General features: G+C 35.4%; 2 protein-coding genes and 1 pseudogene across 2 annotated transcripts in view; 2 read left to right on the top strand and 1 right to left on the bottom strand.

The window, feature by feature from the left end:
- Positions 1–24,500, top strand: part of FAM227B (family with sequence similarity 227 member B) — a 221,168-nt gene that overhangs the window by 75,008 nt on the left and 121,660 nt on the right. The window lies entirely within an intron of this gene.
- FGF7 (fibroblast growth factor 7) overlaps positions 8,572–24,500 on the bottom strand; it is a 63,113-nt gene continuing 47,184 nt past the window's right edge. The window contains exons 3-4 of the mRNA XM_043920929.1: positions 10,938–11,041; positions 8,572–9,700 (exon numbers count right to left, since the gene is read on the bottom strand). Coding sequence (XP_043776864.1) covers positions 9,506–9,700; positions 10,938–11,041 — 299 coding nt within the window. The 3' untranslated portion in view covers positions 8,572–9,505. The remainder of the gene's footprint in view (positions 9,701–10,937; positions 11,042–24,500) is intronic.
- Positions 13,745–13,863, top strand: LOC122705921 (annotated as a pseudogene).

The raw sequence follows: 24,500 nt of genomic DNA, 5'->3' as shown, positions 1-24,500 counted from the left end.
TCCTGACCAGATCACTTCTCCCTTCCTACAAGATTCTGTGTGACTCTTCACAGCTTTGGTTGCGGAAGAGCCATCCTGCTAGTTCCCAGTGAGAATCATTCTGTATGTAGTTGTAATTTTTTTATTTCCGTGAGGGGAGCTGAGTCCAGCATCCTAGTATTCTGTCATCTTGAACCCACCCCACAAAGGTACATTTTTATTCATTTGCAACAACTACATTTACATACTGCTTAAATAATTGGAACAACGCTTTGTAATGAGGTGTGCTTATTATTCTGTCAGTGAATTAGAATTGGTTTATCCATTCATTCAGTGAATATTTGCTGACTGTTTACTTTGTGTCAGATACTATTAAAGGTGCTTGGGATATGTAAGGGAAAAAAATAAATAGGATCTTTTTTAAAAAAAATATGGACTAGTGAGGAAAGAAAGACAATGGAATAAACACAGTGGACTAAACTATAAGTTTTGTGATAAACAGTGAGAAGATTAGACAGATAAGGGAACCAATTGTTTGACAGCTTTGGATGTTATTTTAAAGAATTTAAATAAAACCAAATATGCAGTGAGCAGCTAATGTGAATTCTTGAACTGACAATGGGCATCATCAAAGTGTATTTTAGGGAGATTATGGAAATAGGTAGTATCTGAGATGGGAAGGAACTTGACATAAAAATGATTAGGGAACATTCTAGAGTAGCAAAACTCTAGACAGGTGTGAGGGTGTAGAAGGATCTAGAAAGACATACATCTGAGCTAGCAAGAGTCTAGCTAACAGATAGTCAAAGGGAAGAAGAGATAAGAATAAAAGCTGACTACATTTGGAGCATAAATATTAAGGAAAATGTTTATCTACTTCTATGTACTAAAGTTTGAAATATATATTGGGGAAAAGTTTTCTGAAAATCAAATTTGCAGTCTGCATTTTTTAAGGGTTTCTTGTCTAATAATTCTGTTATAATTATCTTCATATGGCAATCAGAAATATAAAGAAATATGTACAAAAAGAATCTCATTTGGTGAAAAATTTGAAACAACCAAAATAATGAACAATAGGAGACCAGTTAAATAAAGTCTCATCTAGTCTAGTTGGATCCCTTAACTTCATTAAGTTGATTCCTTAAGTTGATTAAGAGAAAACTTTTGTTAAAGTTGAGACATTAAGTGGATATATACATGCCTTAAATATTTCCTTTACTTCAAACTTTTGCACATTCATCAATTTTTTTATGTGGAGCTATTGCCTTTTCCATACCAATGGGCATATGATACCCATTAAAATATTGTCTACAGTGTTCAGTTTGAGTTTCTTTAAAATGACATGAGAATTTAGTAATATCTGCCAAACAATCTGAGTGCATAATTATTGACTTTTATTACTTTTTTTCCTCTTTTCTTGCTGATACCTAAATTACCATCTAAGTTTTTAATCACTTAACTTTTTCCATTGCCACTCCATAGGCCACTCTAAAAACTTTGGCTTGCATTCTAATATGGAAAATAAGTATAGTTTTGAATAGAAAAATTACAGTATCTGAGATATAATTTAACAGAATCTAAACTCTGTCTGCTCTGTTTGAGAATGGCGTGTGGTACGTGTGTGGTGGGGATTGAGAATGGGGGGAGTGTCCCTTTTTGCACTTTATACTCCATAATTGTTCCAATGCATAAAGACTTGTAGCTCTCTTTTCAGTGTTTGTATTTATTTTAGCCCCAGTGTGAATAGCAAAATATGGAAATACCTAGGAAAACCTAGTGTCTAGAAGCACTGTACACTTTAGAATAATATTAGAAAATATGGAATTAGGTGGGAAGCAACATAAGGCTTTTCGGGGTGTTTAAGGAAGAAACAAGGATGAAGAATCAGGTGTAATTCCTAAAATGTCCCCTCCCCACATGTTGCCATCTCTTAGCTAATTGGTTCTCAAATGCATAGGCCAATTAAAATCTCCTGGAGAGCTTTAAAAATACCATTGCTTGAGCTGCATCCCAGATATACTGCTGCAGTTGATCTGAAGTGGGACCTAGGCCTCATTATTTAAAAAAAAAAAAAAAAAATTCCCAGCTGATTCCAATGTGTATCTTGCACTAAAATCAATTTTTTTTCAAGTGTGTTTAGCTCTTTACCCTTAGGTGGTCTTGGGTAACTTATGACTGACTACCTCCACCATTTCAATTAGCATATATGATCTTATTATCTTGAGGTAGGAAGGTGAAGAGGAGGGTTATCTTCATTTTGGATCTGAAGGCAGAGTCATTTCCTTCATGTAGAGGCAAAGTAATCCTGTTAGTTTTCCAGCTACATTCAGAGATCTAAGGAAGCATAACTCAAGCTAATAGGCAGTTCACACTGTGGTTCAAACCTTTTTTCATTTATCCTAAGTGGCATTGTACTATAAGGTATCCCTCAGGAAAGCATTGAGTGTGTGCCACCGAGGGTAAGCCTACTTCATCTTTCTCTGCTGAATGGCTCACCACTGAAAGCCACAAATGACTCATATTAGGCCCTGAAGAAGCCTGCCTTAATGGAAGTGACCTTAAACTCATTGTTTATGACTTGTGTTAGGCCTTTAAGATGGCCTCCAATAATTCTTGCTTTCTGGTTTGTCTGCCTTTGTTCATTCGTTCCCCTTGAATACAGGCAGAAGTGATAGAAGAGTACTGAAGATGAGGCTATGAAATACTGTGGCTTCCGTTTGGGGCGCTCTTTCTCTCTCATTCTTTCTAATTCCTTGCTCTGTGGGAAACTAACTGCCATGTGGCAAATGGAGCTTTGGCGAGGTTTATGTGGTGAAGAAGTGGTATTTCAAACCCACAACCAGTGAGGACCTAAGGTAAATCTCTCTCTGAGTTGAGCATTGAAGGAACAAATAACTGCGCTTCTGGCCAACACCTTGATTGTAGCCTTACAAAAGATTCTCACTAGAGACACCTAGCTAAACCTTGCCCAGGTTGCTGACCACATTAGCTATGAGATAATTAAAATCATTTTTAAACCATTAAGTTTTATAGTCTGAAACCAATTTAAGCCATTAAGTTTTAGGACAATATGTCATATAACAATAGATAATTAATACATGGCTGACTGGATATGTCAAGAAAAAGGCCTTCCATCTTCAAGATAAATGTTATTATTCATCTCATATTTCAGTTATTAGAATACAAGTTCTATTGATATGAAAATAAAATAAATTTTTATCATTTCATAGATTCAATTTGAGGATTTGGAAGTAACCAGGAAGTAAAAGGAAACTGAAGTGTTTCTCAGGTGAGAGTAAATACAGGAGTTATTGGAAAGAGACTAGGACTTTCTCTGTTGCTTCCCATCAAGTCTTCTCAACTCAAGAAAAAGTATATTTTCTTGACAAGCCACTCAAAGTTAGAGGATGAGTGGGAAAATATGTGGGAGGAATATTACCTTCATTGAAAGCAGCAGCTTTGCTGAATAAATAGAGAAGCAGAATAAAAAGTAGCTGAGGGAGGGGCAATAGAGGGGTAGGAGATTGAGATACAAACTATTTTGTCTAAAATAAGCTACGAGGATAAGTTGTAAAAGACAGGGAATATAGCCAATATAATAACTATAAGTGGAGTATAACCTTCAAAAACTATGAATCACTGTATTGAACACCTGTAACTTATATAATGTGTATCAACTATACTTCAATAAAAAAATAAAATTTAAAAAAAGGAGTAACCTGGCAACAGTGCTGGAATAGCTAGACATGATGTTTTTATGAACTATATCATATTAAGATATGCATTAAGAACTCAAACCAGACAGACCAATTAATAGGTATTCTCTAAAAACTCTGTTTTAAGGCAGTCATAGAAATGTTCAAAGCTGATAATCATCTGGTGCCCACAAGTTAGTCTAGGAACCTGCATCTATTCTAATAGAGTAGTGGTATATTCTGAGTGACAGGTAACCACTCATTGTTGTTGTTGTTCAGTTGCCCAGTCATGTCCAACTCTTTGCAACCCCTTAGACTGCAGCATGCCAGGAGTCCCTGTTCCTCACCATCTCCCAGGGTTTGCCCAAGTTCATGTTCATTGTATTGGTGATGCTGTCCAGCCATCTCATCCTCTGATGCCCTCTTCTCCTCTGCCCTCAATCTTTCCCAGGGACTTCTCCAGTGATTCATCTGTTTGAATCAGATAACTGAAATACTGGAGCTTCAGCTTCAGCATCAGCCCTTCCAGTGAATATTCAGGGTTTGTCCTCCTTAAGATTGACTGGTTTGATCTCCTTGCTCTTCAAGAGACTTTCAGGAGTCTTCTCCAGCACCACAGTTCAAAGGCGTCAATTCTTTGGCATTCTGCCTTCTTTACACTCCAGCTGTCACAAACTGTATATAACCACTGAGAAAACCATAGCCTTGACTATATGGACCTTTGTTGGCAGAGTAACACCTCTGCTTTTCAACACACTGTCTATGTTTGTCATAGCTTTCCTGCTAAGAAGCAATCATCTTCTGATTGCATGACTGCAGTCACCATCTGCAGTGATTTTTGTAGCTGAAGAAGAGGAAATCTGTCACGACTTCTACCTTTTCCCATTTATTTGACGCTCAGTAATGGGGCCAGATGCCATGATCTTAGTTTTTTTTTAATATTTAGTCTTAAGTTGACTCTTTCACTCTACTCCTTCACCCTCATGAAGAGGCTCATCAGGACAGGGTGCTCAGGGCTGGTGCACTGGGACGACCCAGAGGGATGGGATGGGGAGCGAGGTGGGAGGGGGGTTCAAGATGGGGAACACATGTAAACCCATGGCTGATTAATGTCAATGTATGGCAAAAACCACTACAATATTGTATAGTAATTAGACTCCAACTAAAATAAATACATTTAATTAAGAAAGAAAAAAAAGAGGCTTATTAGTTCTTTGCCTTCTGCCATTAGTGTGGTATCATCTGCATATCTGAGATTGTTGATGTTTCTCCTGCATATCTTGATTCCAGCTTGTAACTCATCCAGCCCAGCATTTCTCATGATGTGCTCAGCCTATAGGTTAAACAAACAGTGTGACAGCAGACAGCCCTGTCATACTCCTTTCTCAATCTTGAACAAGTCAGTTGTTCCATACATGGTTCTAACTGTTGCTTCTTGACCCACATACAGGTTTCGCAGGAGACAGGTAAGATGGTCTGGTATTCCCGTCTCTCTAAGAACTTTCCACAACTTTTCAACACAGTCAAAGGCTTTAGCATAGTCAGTGAAACAGAGATAGACGTTTTTCTGAAATTCTCTTGCTTTCTCTATACTCCAGCAAATGTTGGCAATTTGACCTCTAGTTCCTCTTCCTTTTCTAAACCCAGCTTGGACATCTGGAAGTTCTTGGTTCACATGATGCTGAAACCTAGCATGCAAGATTTTAAGCATGACCTTACTAGCATGTGAGATGGGTGCAGTTGTGTGATGGGTAGCATCTTCTTTGGTACTACCATTCTTGGGAATTGAAGGAGAAAATGGCAACCCACTCCAGTATTCTTGCCTGGAAAATCCCATGGACGGAGGACTCTGGTAGTCTATAGTCCATGGGGTGGCAAAGAGTCAGACACAACTGAGCAACTTCATTTTTTCACTTTTTTTCTTGGGAATTGGGATGAGGATTGACCTTCTCCAGTCCTGTGGCCACTGTTGGGTCTTCCAGATTTGCTGACATAATGAATGCAAAACCTTGATGGCATCAACCACTCATACTGGTCCTTAAATATTTTTAATGTTGCTGTGGTTCATAGCAAACTTTTATAATATATAAAGTTTTGGTTTTCTTTAACCAAGTGTCATCTGTGTGTAAAGTTGAACTGTGAGAAGTACAGGATCTCTTGTGTCTTATTTATGCCTAGGTATATGGCAGTAGGATTGTAGTGTAAATGAAGCCACATGATAAAACTTATACATCTTTCTGACATATCACTTTTTCCCACTGGTGTGAATTTTATATTAAAGCAGACATAAGTGTATTATGGAATAAAATGTAAGAATCACATGAGTTTTAAGAAAAATTTTCAAGAAATTTTGTATCTTTGGTGGGATACCTTTTCATTATTCCTTAGACTCATTCTCTACCTCTACTATTATTGGTATTTTAGTAGGAAATTTGAGAGGCATTGATTTAGGATATTTGTGGTTAGAGAATTGCCTTTAGTACAGCCAGTTCCAGGCTTCTCAGGTGGCTCAGTAGTTAAAGAATCTGCCTGCAATGCAGGAAATGCACGAGATACAGGTTTGATCCCTGGGTTGGAAAGATCCCCTGGATGAGGGCATGGCAACCCACTCCAGTATTCTTGCCTGGAGAATCCCATGGACAGAAGAACCTGGTAGGCTTAAGTCCACAGGATCGCAAAGAGTTGGACACGACTAAAGCGACTGACGAACACACAGCCAGCTCCATAGTCCTTCTATGTTCTTTAGGAACCAGAAGGGCAAACACTAAGAGACGGAAACCAAGAATTTATATCCAGCATCCTTTCTTTTCTCTCATTAAGTTGAATTTTTGCCAACTCAAAGCCTGATAATTTATATTATAGTGTTTTTATGTAAAAATATTTTAGTTCACTAATTGCATTGAAAATATATTTTTTATTCTTTTGTTAACTATTTAATTTTTTCCTTCCTAATTCTTGGAAACCAATGTATTTAACCAGTTTTCTCTTTCAAAGAACATTTAGAAAAGATTACTCTGTTTATCTGGCTAATTTGCACAGTGATCTCCATATGTAAATAAAGAGGTGCATGTAAGAGTTGAATAGGAATCAGAATTGGAAATTTCATTTTTTTCCTCCTTTCGATTCAAATCATCACAGTATAGACTAATTATTATATAATCAAATGAACTGCCAAAACATGGCACATTTGCATGCAAATGTAAAGGTTATATTTCTATAGGAATACTTTTTTAAAAAGGTTATTAACTAATAATTGTAATCATCTAAGAGCAAGAAGCACATGCTGAGTGAGCTCAACTCTTGTTGCAGCTCTGAACCTAACCTGCTGTGTTATTTGGGATCTATTAAAATACGATCTCAATTCCCTTGTCTACAAATGAATAGTAAGGACGAAGATTCCTTGTACTTATAAGACTCTTGAATTCTAAGTGTATGTAATTAGCAGATTTTATTTTCTAAAACTTGCACATTAAGTATAAATAAAGGGGGAAGGATAAAGAATTGTTAAGTGTTTCTAGAAACACTACTGGATCAGATTTACTGCTAAATATTGATTAATTCAGTCTTGCTTTATAAATTTATTCATGAGCATAACTCTAGTCAGAGTATTTGATCCTAGTATAGCTCATAGATTATATACATACACACTATTTCTGTTTAAATTTCCATATAACCATGTTTCACCCTAACTTTTTTTTCCATTTTTTTAATTTGTTGGAGGCTAATTACAATATTGTAGTGGTTTTTGCTAACTTTTTAAAATTAATTAAAAATAGTTTCATTATGAATTTGCTTTGATATTAAATATTGAGTGAATTAATATAAAAATTGATTATGGGTAGAGACACTCTGCTAGGCAGTAAGGAAAACAAATAATGAGAAACATCGATTCTTTTCTTCTCTTGATATGTTCCCAAGACACTGGGCACAGAAGCCTGATCTAGGAACCTAGGTTAGCAAGGCCCTGGAGTCAAATAATAAAGACTGTCAGGCATGGCATTTCCCCAGAGAATACCTGAGGACAGGCAATCCCTCATAGCTTCCTACAGCCTCATCATGTAAGTGAGCCACAAGAAAATCAAATGAATCTGTTATTTCTGTTGACCTAGCCTTTACATGTAACTCTTACCTATAAATGTTTTATGAGATATTTGTATGAAATAAAGGGACTTAAATGACAAATAGTTTGAAATCAAAACCACCATTGTTAGCATATCACCAGTTTAACTTAGATAAATGTTGGCCTTCTATTGAACAATAAAGAACTATGAAGGTCTTCTAATGGAAGTATTATGAAGTAGAAGTTTATCATTCCAATAAGTCCATCATATGTAGCCTGACCTCAAGCCTTGATTACTATTCAGAGTCTCAAATCCCTAACTATAGACTCCACTTCAGACATTGTGTCTTCCCCATTCAATAGGAAAGCAACTTTCAATGCTGGCATATTTTAAATGGCAGAGATTTCTAGAGATTAGAAAAACTACTAACTTAAGTATGCATATTTTAAAAGTATTTTACTTTTCTTCTCATGAACTCAAACAAAGCTTAACTTTTAAATCCTGTAAGTCCTTTTATCTGCAGTGATTTTACTTATAAGATCCAACTTAGTTGATGAGAATGTCGCAAAACATATTTCACATTTTTGTATCGTTCCCTGTGAGACGACTATTGTAAGAAATGCTGCAGGCTGTCATTTTTGTCTGCCATCCAGGACTTACTGGCCTCACTGCTGTGTACTAGACTTGCTGTTGGTCACAAGGGGGAGGGGGACTTGCAGTGGAGCCAGACGGTTTTGTTATTGCTTTAGAATTAAAAGCATATGAAACAGATACAGCTTGTTAAGGTTGTTTTTTTTTTTATAAATAACATAAACTTAAATAACAAAACAGTAAAGTTCAAATACAACTTAAAATAGAGTTTAATGCTGTAACCAGAGGAGAAAAGCACAATTATTTGCGGGAAGAACATTATTAAAAGCCATATTCCCGAATATGAATTATACAAAAGATAGATTATGTTACTTCAAAAACACATAAAAGATTTTTGAATTTTACTTTTAGGGATTATAAAATGTTATTTTGTGGTGAGTGAGATGAAATACAGTATTATCATCATTGTTGCTATTTTATATACAAGATTTTTTAAAACATCCTGTAAGCAATACCCTTTCAGTTGGAGCAGCATTACAAATTTTGTTCTTGTTAATTGGTAGGTACAAGCATGTTCTAATTCTATACTTTTATAAAACTACCTCTTTGACTCATTTCCATAATGGAATTTTTGAGAATACTTGTTTCTTTTCTAATTAGAGTGGTTCATAATTTTTCACTAGAACGTATTCAAATACTGCTCATCTTCCATAGTTAGTGTTGGCTTGATTATCTGACAAATCATTCCAGCAGCCTTTAGGTCTGACACATCTTGTATAACATCATCTGCATTATTATTATTATAGCAGCCATTTTATAAGCAAATAGGAATATTTAAATAATCATTATCAGATAATCAAATCTAACATACTCTTAAGGGTAAATTAACTTAAGAAAAAACATTACTATTACTAACATCATGATTGTACAACCAGTTTTACAACTTTTTACAACTTTTAGTTACTAAATCTGATTTTTGTGTATATTTTTTTCAAATCTTTCTTTAATGCAGTCTCTTAAAATAAACATAAATGCGCAAGTCCAGCTTGATCAGTTTTTCAGTAGTTTTCCAGCCTTTCTTGGTTAGTTTAAAAAAGAGAAAAGAAAAGATAAAAAAAGAAAACAGTCCACTTAAAGAAATCTCCCTGCTGGAACTGGTTTCTTATATGCCATATATGATTAGGTTATTGCCATAGGAAGAAAATGGGCTGTTTTTTGTTCTTTCTTCGTTTTTTTCCCTCTAACTGGAACCCCCTTTTGATTTAAGGCAACAAACATTTCTCCTCCACTGTGTGTCCATTTAGCTGATGCATATGTGTTGTAATGGTTTTCCAGAATTAATTCTTTGAAGTTGCAGTCTTCGTTGCATTCTTTCTGCAATGAATAACAACAAACAACATTATCCAAATGATTTTTAGAAGGACTCAAAGAATAAGCATAATATTTAGTAAAATTAAAACCTACACGACTTTTTTGATCAAGAATAATGCAGTTTGTTCGATAGCATATTTGAAAAAAGATCAATTTTTTTACAAAGCTAAAATGCTATACATTTACTTATGCAGCATAGTTCCAAACATGTTGCTTTTTGGCAATCAGTTGCTACTACTCTTAAGAGCTATTTTCCTCTAATTAGCAGCTCTCATATTACTATGCCCAAGTCACTCTTTTCCTAACCTTGAGATTTTTATATAATTAGCAGATCCTCTGACTGAGCACACACACATACTGCTTCCCTCAGCTGAAGTCATATTTTACAACTTTTATTCGTTTACTATTATACTACCTGTGATTGTGGTGGAAAATTAAAAAGTTAATTTGCTCATCCATTCAACTTGTCATTCATTCAGTTTAACTTATATTTTTATGTAGTCTATGCCAGGAATACAAAAGAAAAGCCAATTATACTGTATTATAGCGGGATAAACTGTTACATATTTTGTATTGTAATAAAGTGGGAGCAGTGGGAATGCTTACAAGTCAAAAGTCCATCATTGTGAGACTGATATTGATAAACAAAAGTCTGGATTTTTTTCACCAAGAATTTTCATATATGCAAAGTGCAAACTGCATGAACTTTAACAAAAAGAGCTGATAGATGGAAATTTTATATCTTAAGTATCTAAAGTGCAAATGAAATTTTAGAGGTAGAAGGATCCTTGCATGCATGCATGCTCAGTCTTTGCAGCACTTTGGACTGTGGCTCGCCGGGCTCCTCTGTCCATGAGATTCTCCAGTCATGAATACTGGAGTGGATTGCCACTTCCTCCTCCAGGGGATCTTCCCAACCCAGGGATCAAACCCACATCTCCCGCATTGCAGGTGGATTCTCTACCACTGAGCCATTGGGGAAGCCCAGAAGGATCCTTAAGGGTCAGTTAATCCAACTTATTTTACAGATGATGAAACGAAGGCCAGAGAGCTTAAACAAATTGTCCAAGGTGACACAGAAAACATTTTTCCTTAATTCCTAAATAGAAAATATTTTAATGAAATCATTGAATTACATAGTTTGAGAGGAATTAATTTCATTTTTACTTTTCAGAAAGGGGAGATACTTTTGTCAAAAATAAGTTTGAGAAATTAAGTCTAAGCTATTATCTACCAATACCTTTGCATAGAGCTTTCCTTCCTTGTTCATTGCAAGATAATATTCACTTTCCACTCCTTTGATTGCTACAATTCCAACGGCCACTGTCCTGATTTCCATGATGTCTGCAAGGAATCACAGAAAGATATGTCAGTAATTCACTTAGTTTTGCGGATTATCCAAGAATGACCATTTGTTCTTATTTGTTTCAATTGGGAGTTAAGATTATTAATGTGATTATTTACTCAGCCTGACACCCCCCAACCACTTAGAACATGTAAATACAAACACTTAATCCTTATTAAATGTGGGAAGTGCAAACTATCAATTTTTTTATTTTGTAGAAAAAGATACTTGGTTTCAAAAAAGTTAGATATTTGAAACTTTTTCTTCTCTAGAATTACATTTCCAATTTACTAAAATCATTGCTCAGTTGTTAAGTTGCATTTGACTCTTGGCAACGCCATGGACTGCAGTATCCCAGACTTTCCTATCCTTCACTGTCTCCCAGAGTTTGCTTAAATTCATGTTCATTGATTCAGTGATGCCATCCAACCATCTCATCCTCTGTCACTCCCTTCTCCTCCTGCCTCCTCTTTCCCAGCATCACGCTCTTTCCCAGTGCTTCTACTCTTTGCGTCAGGTGGCCAAAGTATTGGAGCTCCAGCTTCAGCATCAGTCCTTCCAACGAATATCTGGGTTGATTTCCTTTAGGATTGACTGGTTTGATCTCCTTGAGAGTCCAAGGAACTCTCAAGAGTCTTCTCTAGCCCCATAATTCAAAAGCATCAATTCTTTGTCACTTATGTTTCATTATGGCCACTTACATACATGACTACTGGAAAAACCATAACTTTGACTATATGTAAATATATATATATATATATACACACACACTGACATCACTTTGTCAGAAAGTGATGTCTGCCTTTCAATACACTGTTTGTCTTAACTTTTCTTCCAAGGAACAAGTGTCTTTTAATTTCATTGGTACAGTCACTGTCTGCAGTAATTTTGGAGCCCCACATAAAAAAATCTGCCACTGTTTCCATTTTTTCCCCATCTATTTGCTTGAAATGTTGGGACCAGATGTCATGATCTTGGTTTTTTGAATGTTGAGTTTCAGCCAGCTTTTTCACTCTCCTCTTTCACCTTCATCAAGAGGCTCTTTAGTTCCTTTTCACTTTCTGTCATTAGGGTGGTGTCATCTGCATATCTGAGGTTGTTGGTATTACTCCTGGCAATACTAATTCCAGTTTGTGAGTCATCTAGCCTGGCATTTCATGTGATGTACTCTGCGTATAAGTTAAATAAGCAAGGTGACGACATATAGCCTAGACATATTCCTTTCCAAATTTTGAACCAGTCAGTTGTTCCATGTAATGTTCTAACTGTTGCTTCTTGACCTGCCTACAGGTTTCTCAGGAGACAGGTAAGGTGGTCTGGTATTCCTATCTCTTTAAATATTTCCCACAGTTTGTTGTGAACCACACAGTCAAAAGCTTTAATGTAGTCAATGAGACAGAAGTAGATGTTTTTCTGGAATTCCCTTGCTTTGTCTATGATCCAATAGAATTTGGCAATTAGATCTCTGGTTCCTCTGCCTTTTCTAAACCCAGTTTGTACATCTGGAAGTTCTTGGAGAATTTTGAGCATTACTTTGCTACCATGTGAAATGAGCACAATTGTACAATAGTTTGAACATTTTGGGGGATTGCCCTTCTTTGTGATTGGAATGCAAACTGACCTTTGCAGGTCCTGTGGCCACTGCTGAGTTTTCCAAATTTGCTGGCATGTTGAGTGCAGTGCTTTAACTGCATCATCTTTTAGGATTTGAAACAGCTCAACTGGAATTCCATCACCTCCACTAGTTTTGTTTGTAGTAATGCTTCTTAAGGCCCTCTTGACTTCACACTCCAGGATCTGGCTCTAGGTGAGTGACTACACCATCATGGTTATCTGAGTCATTAAGACCTTTTTTGTATAGTTCTTCTGTGTATTCTTGCCACCTCTTCTTAATCTCTTTTGCTTCTGTTAGATCCATACTGTTTCTGTCCTTTACTGAGCCCATCTTTGCATGAAATGTTCCCTTGGTATCTCTTATTTTCTTGAGATCTCTAGTCTTTCCCACTCTATTGTTTTCTCTATTTCTTTGCATTGCTATAATCATAATAACAATAATACCTAGTGTTTATTGAGTTCATACCACATGCAAAGGATTGTTTAAGCACTCTTATATATTAATATATTTACTTATCACCAAGACTATAAGGCAAGTACTCATATTATCCCCAGTTTAAAGATCAAGAAGCTCAGGCACAAAGAAGTTAAGTAATTTGCCCAGATTCTCTCAGCTGGTAAGTGGCAGAAGTGGAATTTGAACCCAAGTGGTCTGGCTTTTAATCACTATATAATACCGTGAAAGTATGGAATTAGTAACATCTTTACTTTTGTACTTAAACTTTATAGTAATGATTATTGCTGACATAATATATCTTGAATATACTGAAATTGAATATAATTCCAGTTAAAGCCATTGAAAATGATTATAAGCAGAACCTACTACCTTTAAAAAAGATTAACTATTTAAACTGATAGATTTTTGATAATAAAAACACAGTTGTTATATGAATCCTGCTCATATGACTTTATACAATTTTAATTCTTTCTAACCATTGTTGAAATTGTTTTTACAAAACTTGTAGTTACTACAGGACTGTTACCCTACTGTTTTATTTAATTATATATCCTTTCCCTAAATGCTGCTTTTTAATGACTCTTATCAAAATACAGTAAAAAAAAAAAAAAATCAACTTTAAAACCATGTAGGCTACGGCCATACCACCCTGAACGCGCCCGATCTCGTCTGATCTCGGAAGCTAAGCAGGGTCGGGCCTGGTTAGTACTTGGATGGGAAACCATGTAGAAATTTAAAGTTTTGTAAACCATTTCATGTAACTACTGTTAATTATACTTTGAACTTGAGACATTCTCTTTCCTGTGCTTAAGACAATGAAAAGAAAATCCCAAGTGAATATTATATGCATAAATCAAGTCCCCAGAAACTGTTTTCTAAAATAGTCACTTAATTATAGGAAATTCTAATTTTTATCTCATGCCTTCGCTTCATCCTCTTATTTATTCTCCAGGCTTTAGTTTCCCTATTCTCCAGTGATAGAATTGTTACCTGCTTCATCGGGATTAATGTAGCCTAGTTAATATGTGTCATCTATTTCCCATATATGCCACATATAGAAACCATTTCCCACTATACTATGCTTAGCACTAGTCAGAGCTCATCCAATTCAGAGTTCTACAGCTGCTTATCTAGAAATTGAGGTCTTTGAAGAAAATGCAGAGGAATGGATATTTATCTTTTTAAGTGTTTATGGAACATTGTCAGAATGCATAGAACTGTATGGTAATTTTAGGATACAAACTAAGAAAAGCAGCACTGGTTTCTGAACTCCAAAAGTTAAAAATCTAGTATAAACAGCGAAACACACATATATAAACACATGTGCATGTGGGCATGCTAAGTCACTTCAGTCGTGTCCGATTCTTTGCAACCCTATGGACTGTAGCCTGCCAGGCTCCTGTCCACGGGATTTCCCAGGCAAGAATACTGGAGTGAGTAGTCCTTGTCTCCTACAGGGGATCTTCCTGACCCAGGGTTCAAACCCGTGTCTCCTGTGGCTCCTGCATTGCAGGGAGATTCTTTACTGCTGAACCAGCAGGGAAGACCTAAACACATATGTAGATGCACCTTAATTAAAAGAGAAGAAAATTTTTGGAAAACAAAGCTCTGAAGGAGAGGCTCAGGGAAATGTTAACAATTGCTTCAAAAGCTAAGAAGGATGTTATGCTGATGTGTTCATGCAGTATTCAACAAACCTTCAGTGAGAGCCAGTTCTGTCCTCAGCTCAATTCAGAGACAAACCCTGCCCTCTTGGAGCACATTCTCTAGCAGCTAGCTCTTCTCCTTGTTCAGTTCAGGAAGCTCAAAGGGAAATAATTTATGTGGCAAAATCCAGTTAGTTTAAATTTATATCAATACAATGAAGAATTGATTCAGCCTATTTGTAATACCTTCAAAATGGGGTAAATATATCTATTTAAGGACATATGAAATAGTTGCTTTCTGAAGATCTTACCACTGTAAAAAATGTTGTGAAGAAGTCAGTGTTTACCTTTCCTTCAAGTCCCTTTATTCCTGCTATTTCCCTCTTATTCAATATTATACTTTCTCTTAGATAGAAAGGAGAGTACTGATGCATAAGCTTAGAGTATCTTTCATGGCCAGATTTAATTAGGGAATGAAATCTGTCATATTTGCTGGCTTTTCTTTTATAGACCAACTATCTATAAAATATAACTATAGAATGATAGAGGTAATGTTAATTACAATATGTAGACACTTTCCCTTCAGCTTCAGTCATGATAATACATTCATACTGTAAAATCTGGATTTATGTTTACAAGAAGGTCATGTTTATATATAACATAATAAATGTGTTCCCAAATATGTAAGGCATATTACATGGGTGCATTGAGTTGTTACCATAATGACTGTGGTAGTATAATGACAGAGTTAAAAAAAAAAAAAAAGATCAGCTCACACAATAGAACATGAAAAATGAAACAATATGTGAAGTAAATTGGCCATTTAGCCTCATTAGCAGTATTTTTGTCAACAATGTTGTCAACAAAAGTATCAGTTTATTCATTAGGATGTCTCCCTTAAAAACTAGGAAATATGCCCAAAATGGCTTCCCTGGAGGTTTTTTCCCCTGTGATTTAATCATTCATTAAACCATTTTGCCTATTTGTTATTTAAGCCTGTATTGTACTGAGAATGAGAAATGAGGAACCTAGATATAAATTGCTACTACATTTTTAAAAACTTCTCCAACATCTCCTCCTAGAATTTTAGGTGTTTCCCTATCAAATATCCATGCTAATTCTTTATTCTTATCATTAGTGGCATTTATGATTTTAAAGTGTTTGAACTTTTCTTGCTTGAAACAATTCTTTAAGAATTTATCTTTTAGAGAAGATTTAGGTTCACAGCAAAATTGAGGGGAAGGTGCAGAGATTTCAAGCTGGTTTTAGAAAAGGCAGATGAACCAGAGATCAAATTGCCAACATCTGCTGGATCATTGAAAAAGCAAGAGAGTTCCAGAAAAACATCTATTTCTGCTGTATTGACTATGCCAAAGCCTTTGACTGTGTGGACCACAACAAACTGTGGAAAATTCTTAAAGAGGTGGGAATACCAGACCACCTAACCTGCCTCTTGAGAAATCTGTATGCAAGTCAGGAAGCAACAGTTAGAACTGGACATGGAACAACAGACTGTTTCCAAATAGGGAAAGGAGTATGTCAAGGCTGTATATTGTCACCCTGCTTATTTAACTTACATGCAGAGTACATTCATGAGAAACACTGGGCTGGATGAAGCACTAGCTGGAATCAAGATTGCTGGGAGAAATATCAATAACCTCAGATATGCAGATGATACCACCCTTATGGCAGAAAGTGAAGAAAAACTAAAGAGCCTCTTGATAAAAGTGAAAGAGGACAGTGAAAAAGTTGGCTTAAAGCTCAACATTCAGAAAACTAAGATCATGGCATCCAGTCCCATCACTTCATGGCAAATAGATGGGGAAACAGTGGAAACAGTGACAGACTTTGTTTTTCTGGGCTCCAAAATTACTGCAGGTGGTGGCTGTAGCCATGAAATTAAAAGACGCTTGCTCCTTGGAAGAAAAGTTATGACCAACCTAGACAGCATATTAAAAAGCAGAGACATTACGTAGCCAACAAAGGTCCATCTAGTCAAGGCTATGGTTTTTCCGGTAGTCGTGTATGGATGTGAGAGTTGGACTATAAAGAAAGCTGAGTGGTGAAGAATTGATGCTTTTGAACTGTGGTATTGGAGAAGACTCTTGAGAGTCCCTTGGACTACAAGGAGATCCAACCAGTCCATCCTAAAGAAAATCAGTCCTGAATACTCATTGGAAGGACTGATATTGAAACTGAAACTCCAATACTTTGGCCACCTGATGCGAAGAACTGATTCATTTGAAAAGACCCTGATACTGGGAAAGATTGAAGGCAGGAGGAGAAGGGGACAACAGATGATGAGATGGTTGGATGGCATTACCAACTCGATGGACATGAGTTTGTGCAAGATGTGGGAGTTGGTGATGGGCAGGGAAGCCAGGCGTGCTGCAGTCCTTGGGGTTGCAAAGAGTTGGACATGACCGAGTGACTGAACTGAACTGAGTAATAGTTTAGAAATCTGATGTGGTGACTTTAATTGTGATGTCATCAAAATATCTGGATTAACAAAATATATATCAAATCAATTATATTTCCTCCTACAGAAAATGAAAATGAATTATAAGCAACAGTATGTGCCAGTTGCTAAAAAGAACAGAATAGAAAATAAATTCAATAGTTATTCAGAAGAAAGAGGTATTACATATCCTAGGTGGTCAACAGAGGATTTGAGCAACAGACAGACCTTGAATTACATCTTGAAGAAGATAGAAGTTTGGACATAGGTAGAATGGAAACATCATGCTAATTGAGAGATAAAAGTTTATGTAAGACAATAGAGTCTATGATTCATAACTCATTTTTAGAAGATAGAAATTAGAGCTATCTGGAGTAGGAAATGTATCAAAGAAATACAAAAAGGTAGAAAAGAAGTTAGAATGAGTTTGTTGAAGGCCTTGATTGCCAATTTATTAATAAAAAATTTTAACGTTTATTTGTCAACAGGAGTCTTTGAATGTTTGAAATTTGAAAATGTCAGATTGTGTTTTAGGAAAATTAATTGGATATGCAGAGTAGATAAAAAGAGAAAATTACTAGAATTGTATAACCCTGGTTTTCTTCTTATGCTAATATTATGAACTGTCCCATAATTGGCCATTATTGTGATTTTTAAATAAGTCAATAAATAGTTTTAAAATGTCTCAGTTTAATTTCGAATACAGAAAGTATCAGTAGGTGTAAACCCATATGAACAAAAGCTCTTTGGGTCCTCAATAGTTTTTAAGAGTATAAAGTTGTCTCAAGTCTAAAAAATTTGAAAACATCTTTTCTAAATTAACTTTATTCCTTCTGGTCTTTTAGGTTGCAGCTTGTACTTTGTGTATTGTACCCTTGTTATTGTAGCTACATAGCATTGGTTATTTTATAAAACACTCTACATACGTAGATTTATAAATAAATATCCATAGCACATGTATACAGAAATACTCAATATACTCCAAAATGTCTGGAAAATTTCTTAATGATATTTTAAAACATCAAGTTGCAAATTATAATTAACATGCTAGTAAATAGTAAAGCATGTAAAACGTTTAGGCTTGATCAACTTCATTACTAATTTAATGTTAGTATGGTTTTAATTAAAGAGTAAGTCTAAGATATGTGTTTGCACTGCTTTGACCTTTGTACATTGCCACAAGTACTAGAACAGTAAAGCATTCTAAATGTGTGTTGTGTATTTGACACACTAATATCCTGTATCTTAGTGTTATATTTTTTAAATACCCTGCATGTGACTGCTCAAATTATTATTAAATGTGCATGTGAGCATGCACACACAATATTGTAAATTCAATTGAATTGCCTTCAAAGAACATCATACTCTTGATTCTGTATCCTCCTGTCTGTCTTGGATGTCTTCAGTCCCTCCCTTCTTTGCCTTTTGATTACAAAAATACGTTTTCCAAATTGTTCTCTCAATAAAGCTGTTTTAAGATATTCATAGGCCCTACGTACTATTGTTTCTCAAGACCACCCAACACAAATCTAACATTAAAATGTTTGGAAAATTTCTTAATGATATTTTAAAACATCAAGTTGCAAATTATAATTAACTTATGTAAGTAAATAGTAAAGCATGTAAAACATTTAGGCTTGATCAACTTCGTTATTAATTTAATGTTGTTATGGCTTTAATTAAAGAGTACGTCTAAGATATGTGTTACCACTGCTTTGATTTTTGTACACTGATTTTTGACTTTTGAAAGCATATTTTTATAATCAAAAGGCAAAATACGTCCATATTTTTCATTAGATACAGTATTTTTTAACTATTTAAAACTTTTAAATAGATTTTCTTTTGAAATTACTTGGTCTAAAATAACTCATTTTACTTATGATTTGCTATCAACTTTCTGCAAATATTGTACTTTCTAGGGAATTCTTGCAAAGAAAAGAATTATCAAATTGTTTTTGTATGTTATGAAAAAAGTATTATTAAATTTAATAAATAATGAAGTTGGCATAAGTTAAGTTTATAAGTTAAATATTTGATAATCTCTAGTTTTTAATTTTCCTGTCAAATTTTACTGTCAGTGTCTAAATTTCAAAGTTTTAAATATATTTGTAAGTACTTGATATTTTCATGCGCTCTAGGCTTTGTGCCTATGGGCCAGATGAATAAAATGTTCATGCCTCTAACTCTGAAATCTTTTCAAAAGACTTCCCTGCTCCCTTTTCACTTAACACCAAATTTCTTGAACATATAGACTAAATTTGTTCACTTTTCCTCAATTTAACACTTGCATCCTAACTTTTAATCTGTTTAATGGCCTTATCTCTTCAAGGCCAGCAGTGACCTCATAAGTGCCTAAGCCAGGGTAAGTGCCTTATTTCCAATAGTCATAAACATTCTCTGCGTATTATGGCACTGTCAACATCCCTCATTCTATTCCTAATTCTCACTCTTTCTCTAATCCTGCACTATCCTATCTATTCATTTATTTTAAGATGCTTAATTTTGTGTAGCCATATATATCAATCTTTCTTTATAATTTATTATATTGTTTTCTATGCTTAAAAGTATTTTTCCATTCCACTGTCTGAAATACATTTTATTCTTGCTTTTGTAATTTAAGTTTAAAATATATCTCTTAAATTCTTTTGGAATTAGTTTTGGCACATGGTTTGAGATGAAACCCTAAACTGATATTTTGTTCCTGCAAAGAGCTAGCTAATTTTTTCAACATTAGTTATTAAATATTACATTGTTCACTACATTGTAATGAAAGTCATTACATTTTTCAACTGATACAATGCCTGTCCTTTACTTTATATTGGCTATCTTGTTTTGTCTATTGATGTATCTTTCTGTCTATATACTCACATTAATGTATTATAGGTTAACAACTGCTGAAGTGCCTCATTACACTTACCAGATAGCTCTGATCCTAGGTATTACTACATACTCTCAGATATATCCTCTAAAATTCTGCAGGATAATCAATACCTTTTCCATATAACAGCCCTTCGAAGAGATGAAGACATTGGTCATACCAAGGCAAAGCATCTGTAGTTTCCTCAGTCATACATTATACACATGGATTCCAGAATCTCCATTAGTTATATTACTTACCTGAAACCAGTTTGTCAGCAAGAACTAGATCAATATAGTTAGCCCAAGACAGAATACTGCTCATTATTTCCCTTAATAGAGGTCATAAATGACAGTAATATAATCTCACTGTCTTCCTTATGAATATTTTTAATCATTTCATTATTTTAGAATATTGACATAGTAAAAAGTGTGTCTATCAAAAATAAATTTTATTTTGGGCTTCCCTTGTGGCTTAGCTGGTAAAGAATCTGCCTGCAATTAGGGAGACCTGGGTTTGATCCCTGGGTTGGGAAGATCCCCTGGAGAAGGGAAAGGCTACCCACTCTAGTGTTCTGGCCTAGAGAATTGCATGGACTATCCATGGGGTTGCAAAGAGTCAGACACGACTATATTTTCAAGATTATTTTATAAAGTTTAAGTATAATGTAATGATTCATATTTTATGTAAAGAAGTATCAACTATTCCCTTTTAACACAGGGTTATTTTACAATGTATATTCAAATTAATTATTTTTAAAGCATTATTGGAGGATAAATAAATTTCAAAAAGATCTTAAGTGGTATATGCAGATTGAAAATGTATTAAAATAAATGTAAATTAAAATATAAATCTCATAGTGTTAAAACTGAAGAAATACAATTTGCTACTCTAATCTGATTAATAGAATCCTTCTACAATTTCATCTAGTTTTTAAATGATGAGGTAAGAGAATTTTTGTTGTTCAGTTGCTAAGTTGTGTCCAACTCCTTGTGACCCTATGGACTGTGGCACGCCAATCTCCTCTGTCCTGCACTGTCTCCTGGAGTTTGCTCAGATTCATGTCCACTGAGTGAGTGATGCTGTGTAACCATCTTATCCTCTGCTGCCCCTTTCTCCTTTTGCCTTCAGTCTTTGCGAGCATCAAGGTCTTTTCCAATGAGTCATCTCTTTGTGTCAGTCTGCCAAAGCATTGGAGTTTCAGCTTCAGCGTCAGTCCTTCCAACAAATATTCAGTGTTGATTTCCTTTAGGATTGACTCGTTTGATCTCCTTGCTGTCCAAGGGACTCTCAAGAGTCTTCTCTAGCACCACAATTCAAAAGCATCAGTTCTCGATCCTCAGCCTTCTTTATGGTCCAACTCTCACATCCATACATGACTACTGGAAAAATCATGGCTTTCACTATGGGACCTTTGTTGGCAAATTGATGTCTCTGCTTTTTAATATGCTGTCTAGGTTTGTCATAGCTTTTCTTCCAAGGTGCAAATGTCTTTTGAACCTGTCACTGCTTATTAAATTCACCAAATTCAAAAATAAATAAATAAATAAATTCACCAAATTCTTAATGATAGTTTAGATTTCCTAGCCTCTTTAGTTTTTTTCTTCTTGGCTTCCTTCCTGAATTAGATTTTTTTTTAACCGCCTCTAAAAATACTTATCTTCTCTAAAAGACTGTAGCTAGAAAAGAGTCTCAAGCCTTTTCGCTTTCACATCTAGCCAAAAATAAATAAATAAATAAAGTTTGTATTCATATTGCATGTTATTGGTAGCCATCTCAGACACAAAGACAAACACAACAAATACACCCTGCGTCACTCCAAATGGTTCCTTGATGTTTTTACATCCTGGAATTTCTCCTGGCTCGTTGTTGAGTTCCTTGAAAGCATTTATTTCCCTTCTTTCTGAATGATTCCCTTCTCACTGCCTGTATGCTATGTTCACCTTCTAGGAAGTGGAGCATAATACTGGAATGAACCACCTTGTTGTCTAACCTAGCATCTTTCAGTCAATATGATAGAACATAATTTCTCAACATACACTTCACAGCAATGGGTTCAGATTATTTCTATCTCATTTACTCATCCTCCTTGCTGTGCCCATTTCCTCAGGTTCTAGGCCCAATGGATGTTGAGGCTAAGATGGAAGAACAGGGAATTAGAGAAGTCAAGGATGATTTTAAACCTGGCTAATTTTGAGAATGAGCATATGAGAAAAAGTTAGGGTGGGAATGATAATGTGTCTACGTTTTATGAAGTTTGAAGCGATGGCAGTTCTCTGTATCTTGTTCTTAAATTTTGCATAAGCAAATCACTCTGATCTAAAAATCAGAATAAAATTCTGGCTATGCTAGATGTATAAAGTTGACAGAAATGTTTGTTAGTAATAAAAAATAATATTGCATAGCACCAAAGAATTCCGGATGATACTGGACTTTTAAAAATAGGGCAGTAATGTTAGTGTTTTTGCTATCCAAAAGTCTACAAGCAATAAATGCTGGAGAGGGTGTGGAGAAAAGGGAACCCTCTTACACTGTTGGTGGGAATGTAAACTAGTACAGCCGCCATGGAGAACAGTGTGGAGATTTCTTAAAAAACTGGAAATAGAACTGCCATATGACCCAGCAATCCCACTTCTGGGCATACACACTGAGGAAACCAAATCTGAAAGAGACACGTGCACCCCAATGTTCATCGCAGCACTGTTTATAATAGCCAGGACATGGAAGCAACCTAGATGCCCATCAGCAGACAAATGGATAAGAAAGCTGTGGTACATATACACCATGGAATATTACTCAGCCATTAAAAAGAATTCATTTGAATCAGTTCTAATGAGGTGGATGAAACTGAAGCCCATTATACAGAGTGAAGTAAGCCAGAAAGATAAACATTATAGCACACTAACACATATATATGGAATTTAGAAAGATGGTAATGATAACCCTATATGCAAGACAGGAAAAGAGACACAGATGTACAGAACAGACTTTTGGACTCTGTGGGAGAAGGCGAGGGTGGGATGTTTCGAGAGAACAGCATCAAAACATGTATATTATCTATGGTGAAACAGATCACCAGCCCAGGTGGGATGCATGAGACAAGTGCTCGGGCCTGGTGCACTGGGAAGACCCAGAGGGATCGGGTGGAGAGGGAGGTGGGAGGGGGAATCGGGATAGGGAATACATGTAAATCCATGGCTGATTCATGTCAATGTATGACAAAACCCACTACAATATTGTAAAGTAATTAGCCTCCAACTAATAAAAATAAATGAAAAAAAGAATAATAAAAGTTTTAATATTTACTCAGCATTCCCAATATTCACAGTGTTAAAGGGAAGTATCTATAGGTGTCACTTGAAGTGGCCTCACATGTACTTCTCTAACCCTTTAATCTGTAGTCTACTGTCACATCCTGGAATGTCGTCATTGTCCATACTCTGATCACAATCCCAGGGTCTTCAAAAGATGAATAAGTCAGAAGGTCTCAGTTTGATTACAGTTGTACGCACAGCTCAAATTTTACTTGTGGGAGTGATACTGAGACATTTATTGTATAATTACTCTTTCTATTCAATACCGTCATTTGCTGATAAACTGGAATCAATTGACTCTTTAACTGTGCTGTGGAAATGAGAGTTCTTTGGATTGAAGTGACTAGATAGTCCTCAGTTCTTTCCTTACCATTATTTTTCATTTTGAATTTGCTTATTATTATGGTAATATATTTTAGCCAATAGCTCCTCAATCATATTATTGCTGTTATCAACCACTTTTAAAGGTGTAACTTAGTCATGACAAATTCTTTGTGATTAAGATTAGTTTATTCATTTATGCCAGTGTGTGTGTGCTCAAGTCATGTCCAACTCTTTGTGACCTCCTAGACTGTAACCCACCAGGCTACCTTGTCCATGGAATTCTCCGGGCAAGAATACTGTAGTGGGTTGCCATTTTCTACTCTAGGAGGTCTTTCTGACCAGGAACCAAACCTGCATCTCTTGCATTGGCAGGCAGATTCTTTACTACTAGCACCAACTGATGCCAATAGTTGTTATAAATGACCACCTCAACTAATTTTAGTCTGCTTTTAGTGAAATCAAAGCTTTAAGTTTTTTGAGTTTTTAGTGACAACTAGTAATTTAATCCATAAGTCACTGTTTTGTCTTTGACTACAAAAAGAAAGCTGTTTTTACTGTCTGACTCTAAGAAAGGGAATAAAAATTGTTGTGCTATTAAAAGCAAAGTGATTTATTGGTCTGAGATTTAGAATGAAATAAAATAATGCTTATAAATTGTATATTTTTTTAGAATCAAATATGAAATATTTTGATAATTAAACTAATTTTAATGCTCCTCTCCTTCAATTAGAAATGGAATTATGTTTAATTTTTGAAGTGTCTCTGAAAGAAGTAGCAGTTTATAGATG

Source organism: Cervus elaphus, chromosome 12 (assembly GCF_910594005.1).
Source record: "Cervus elaphus chromosome 12, mCerEla1.1, whole genome shotgun sequence".
NCBI lineage: Eukaryota > Metazoa > Chordata > Mammalia > Artiodactyla > Cervidae > Cervus > Cervus elaphus.
The sequence above is the reverse complement of the archived record's forward strand: the minus strand, read 5'-3'. Positions and strand labels throughout refer to the sequence as shown.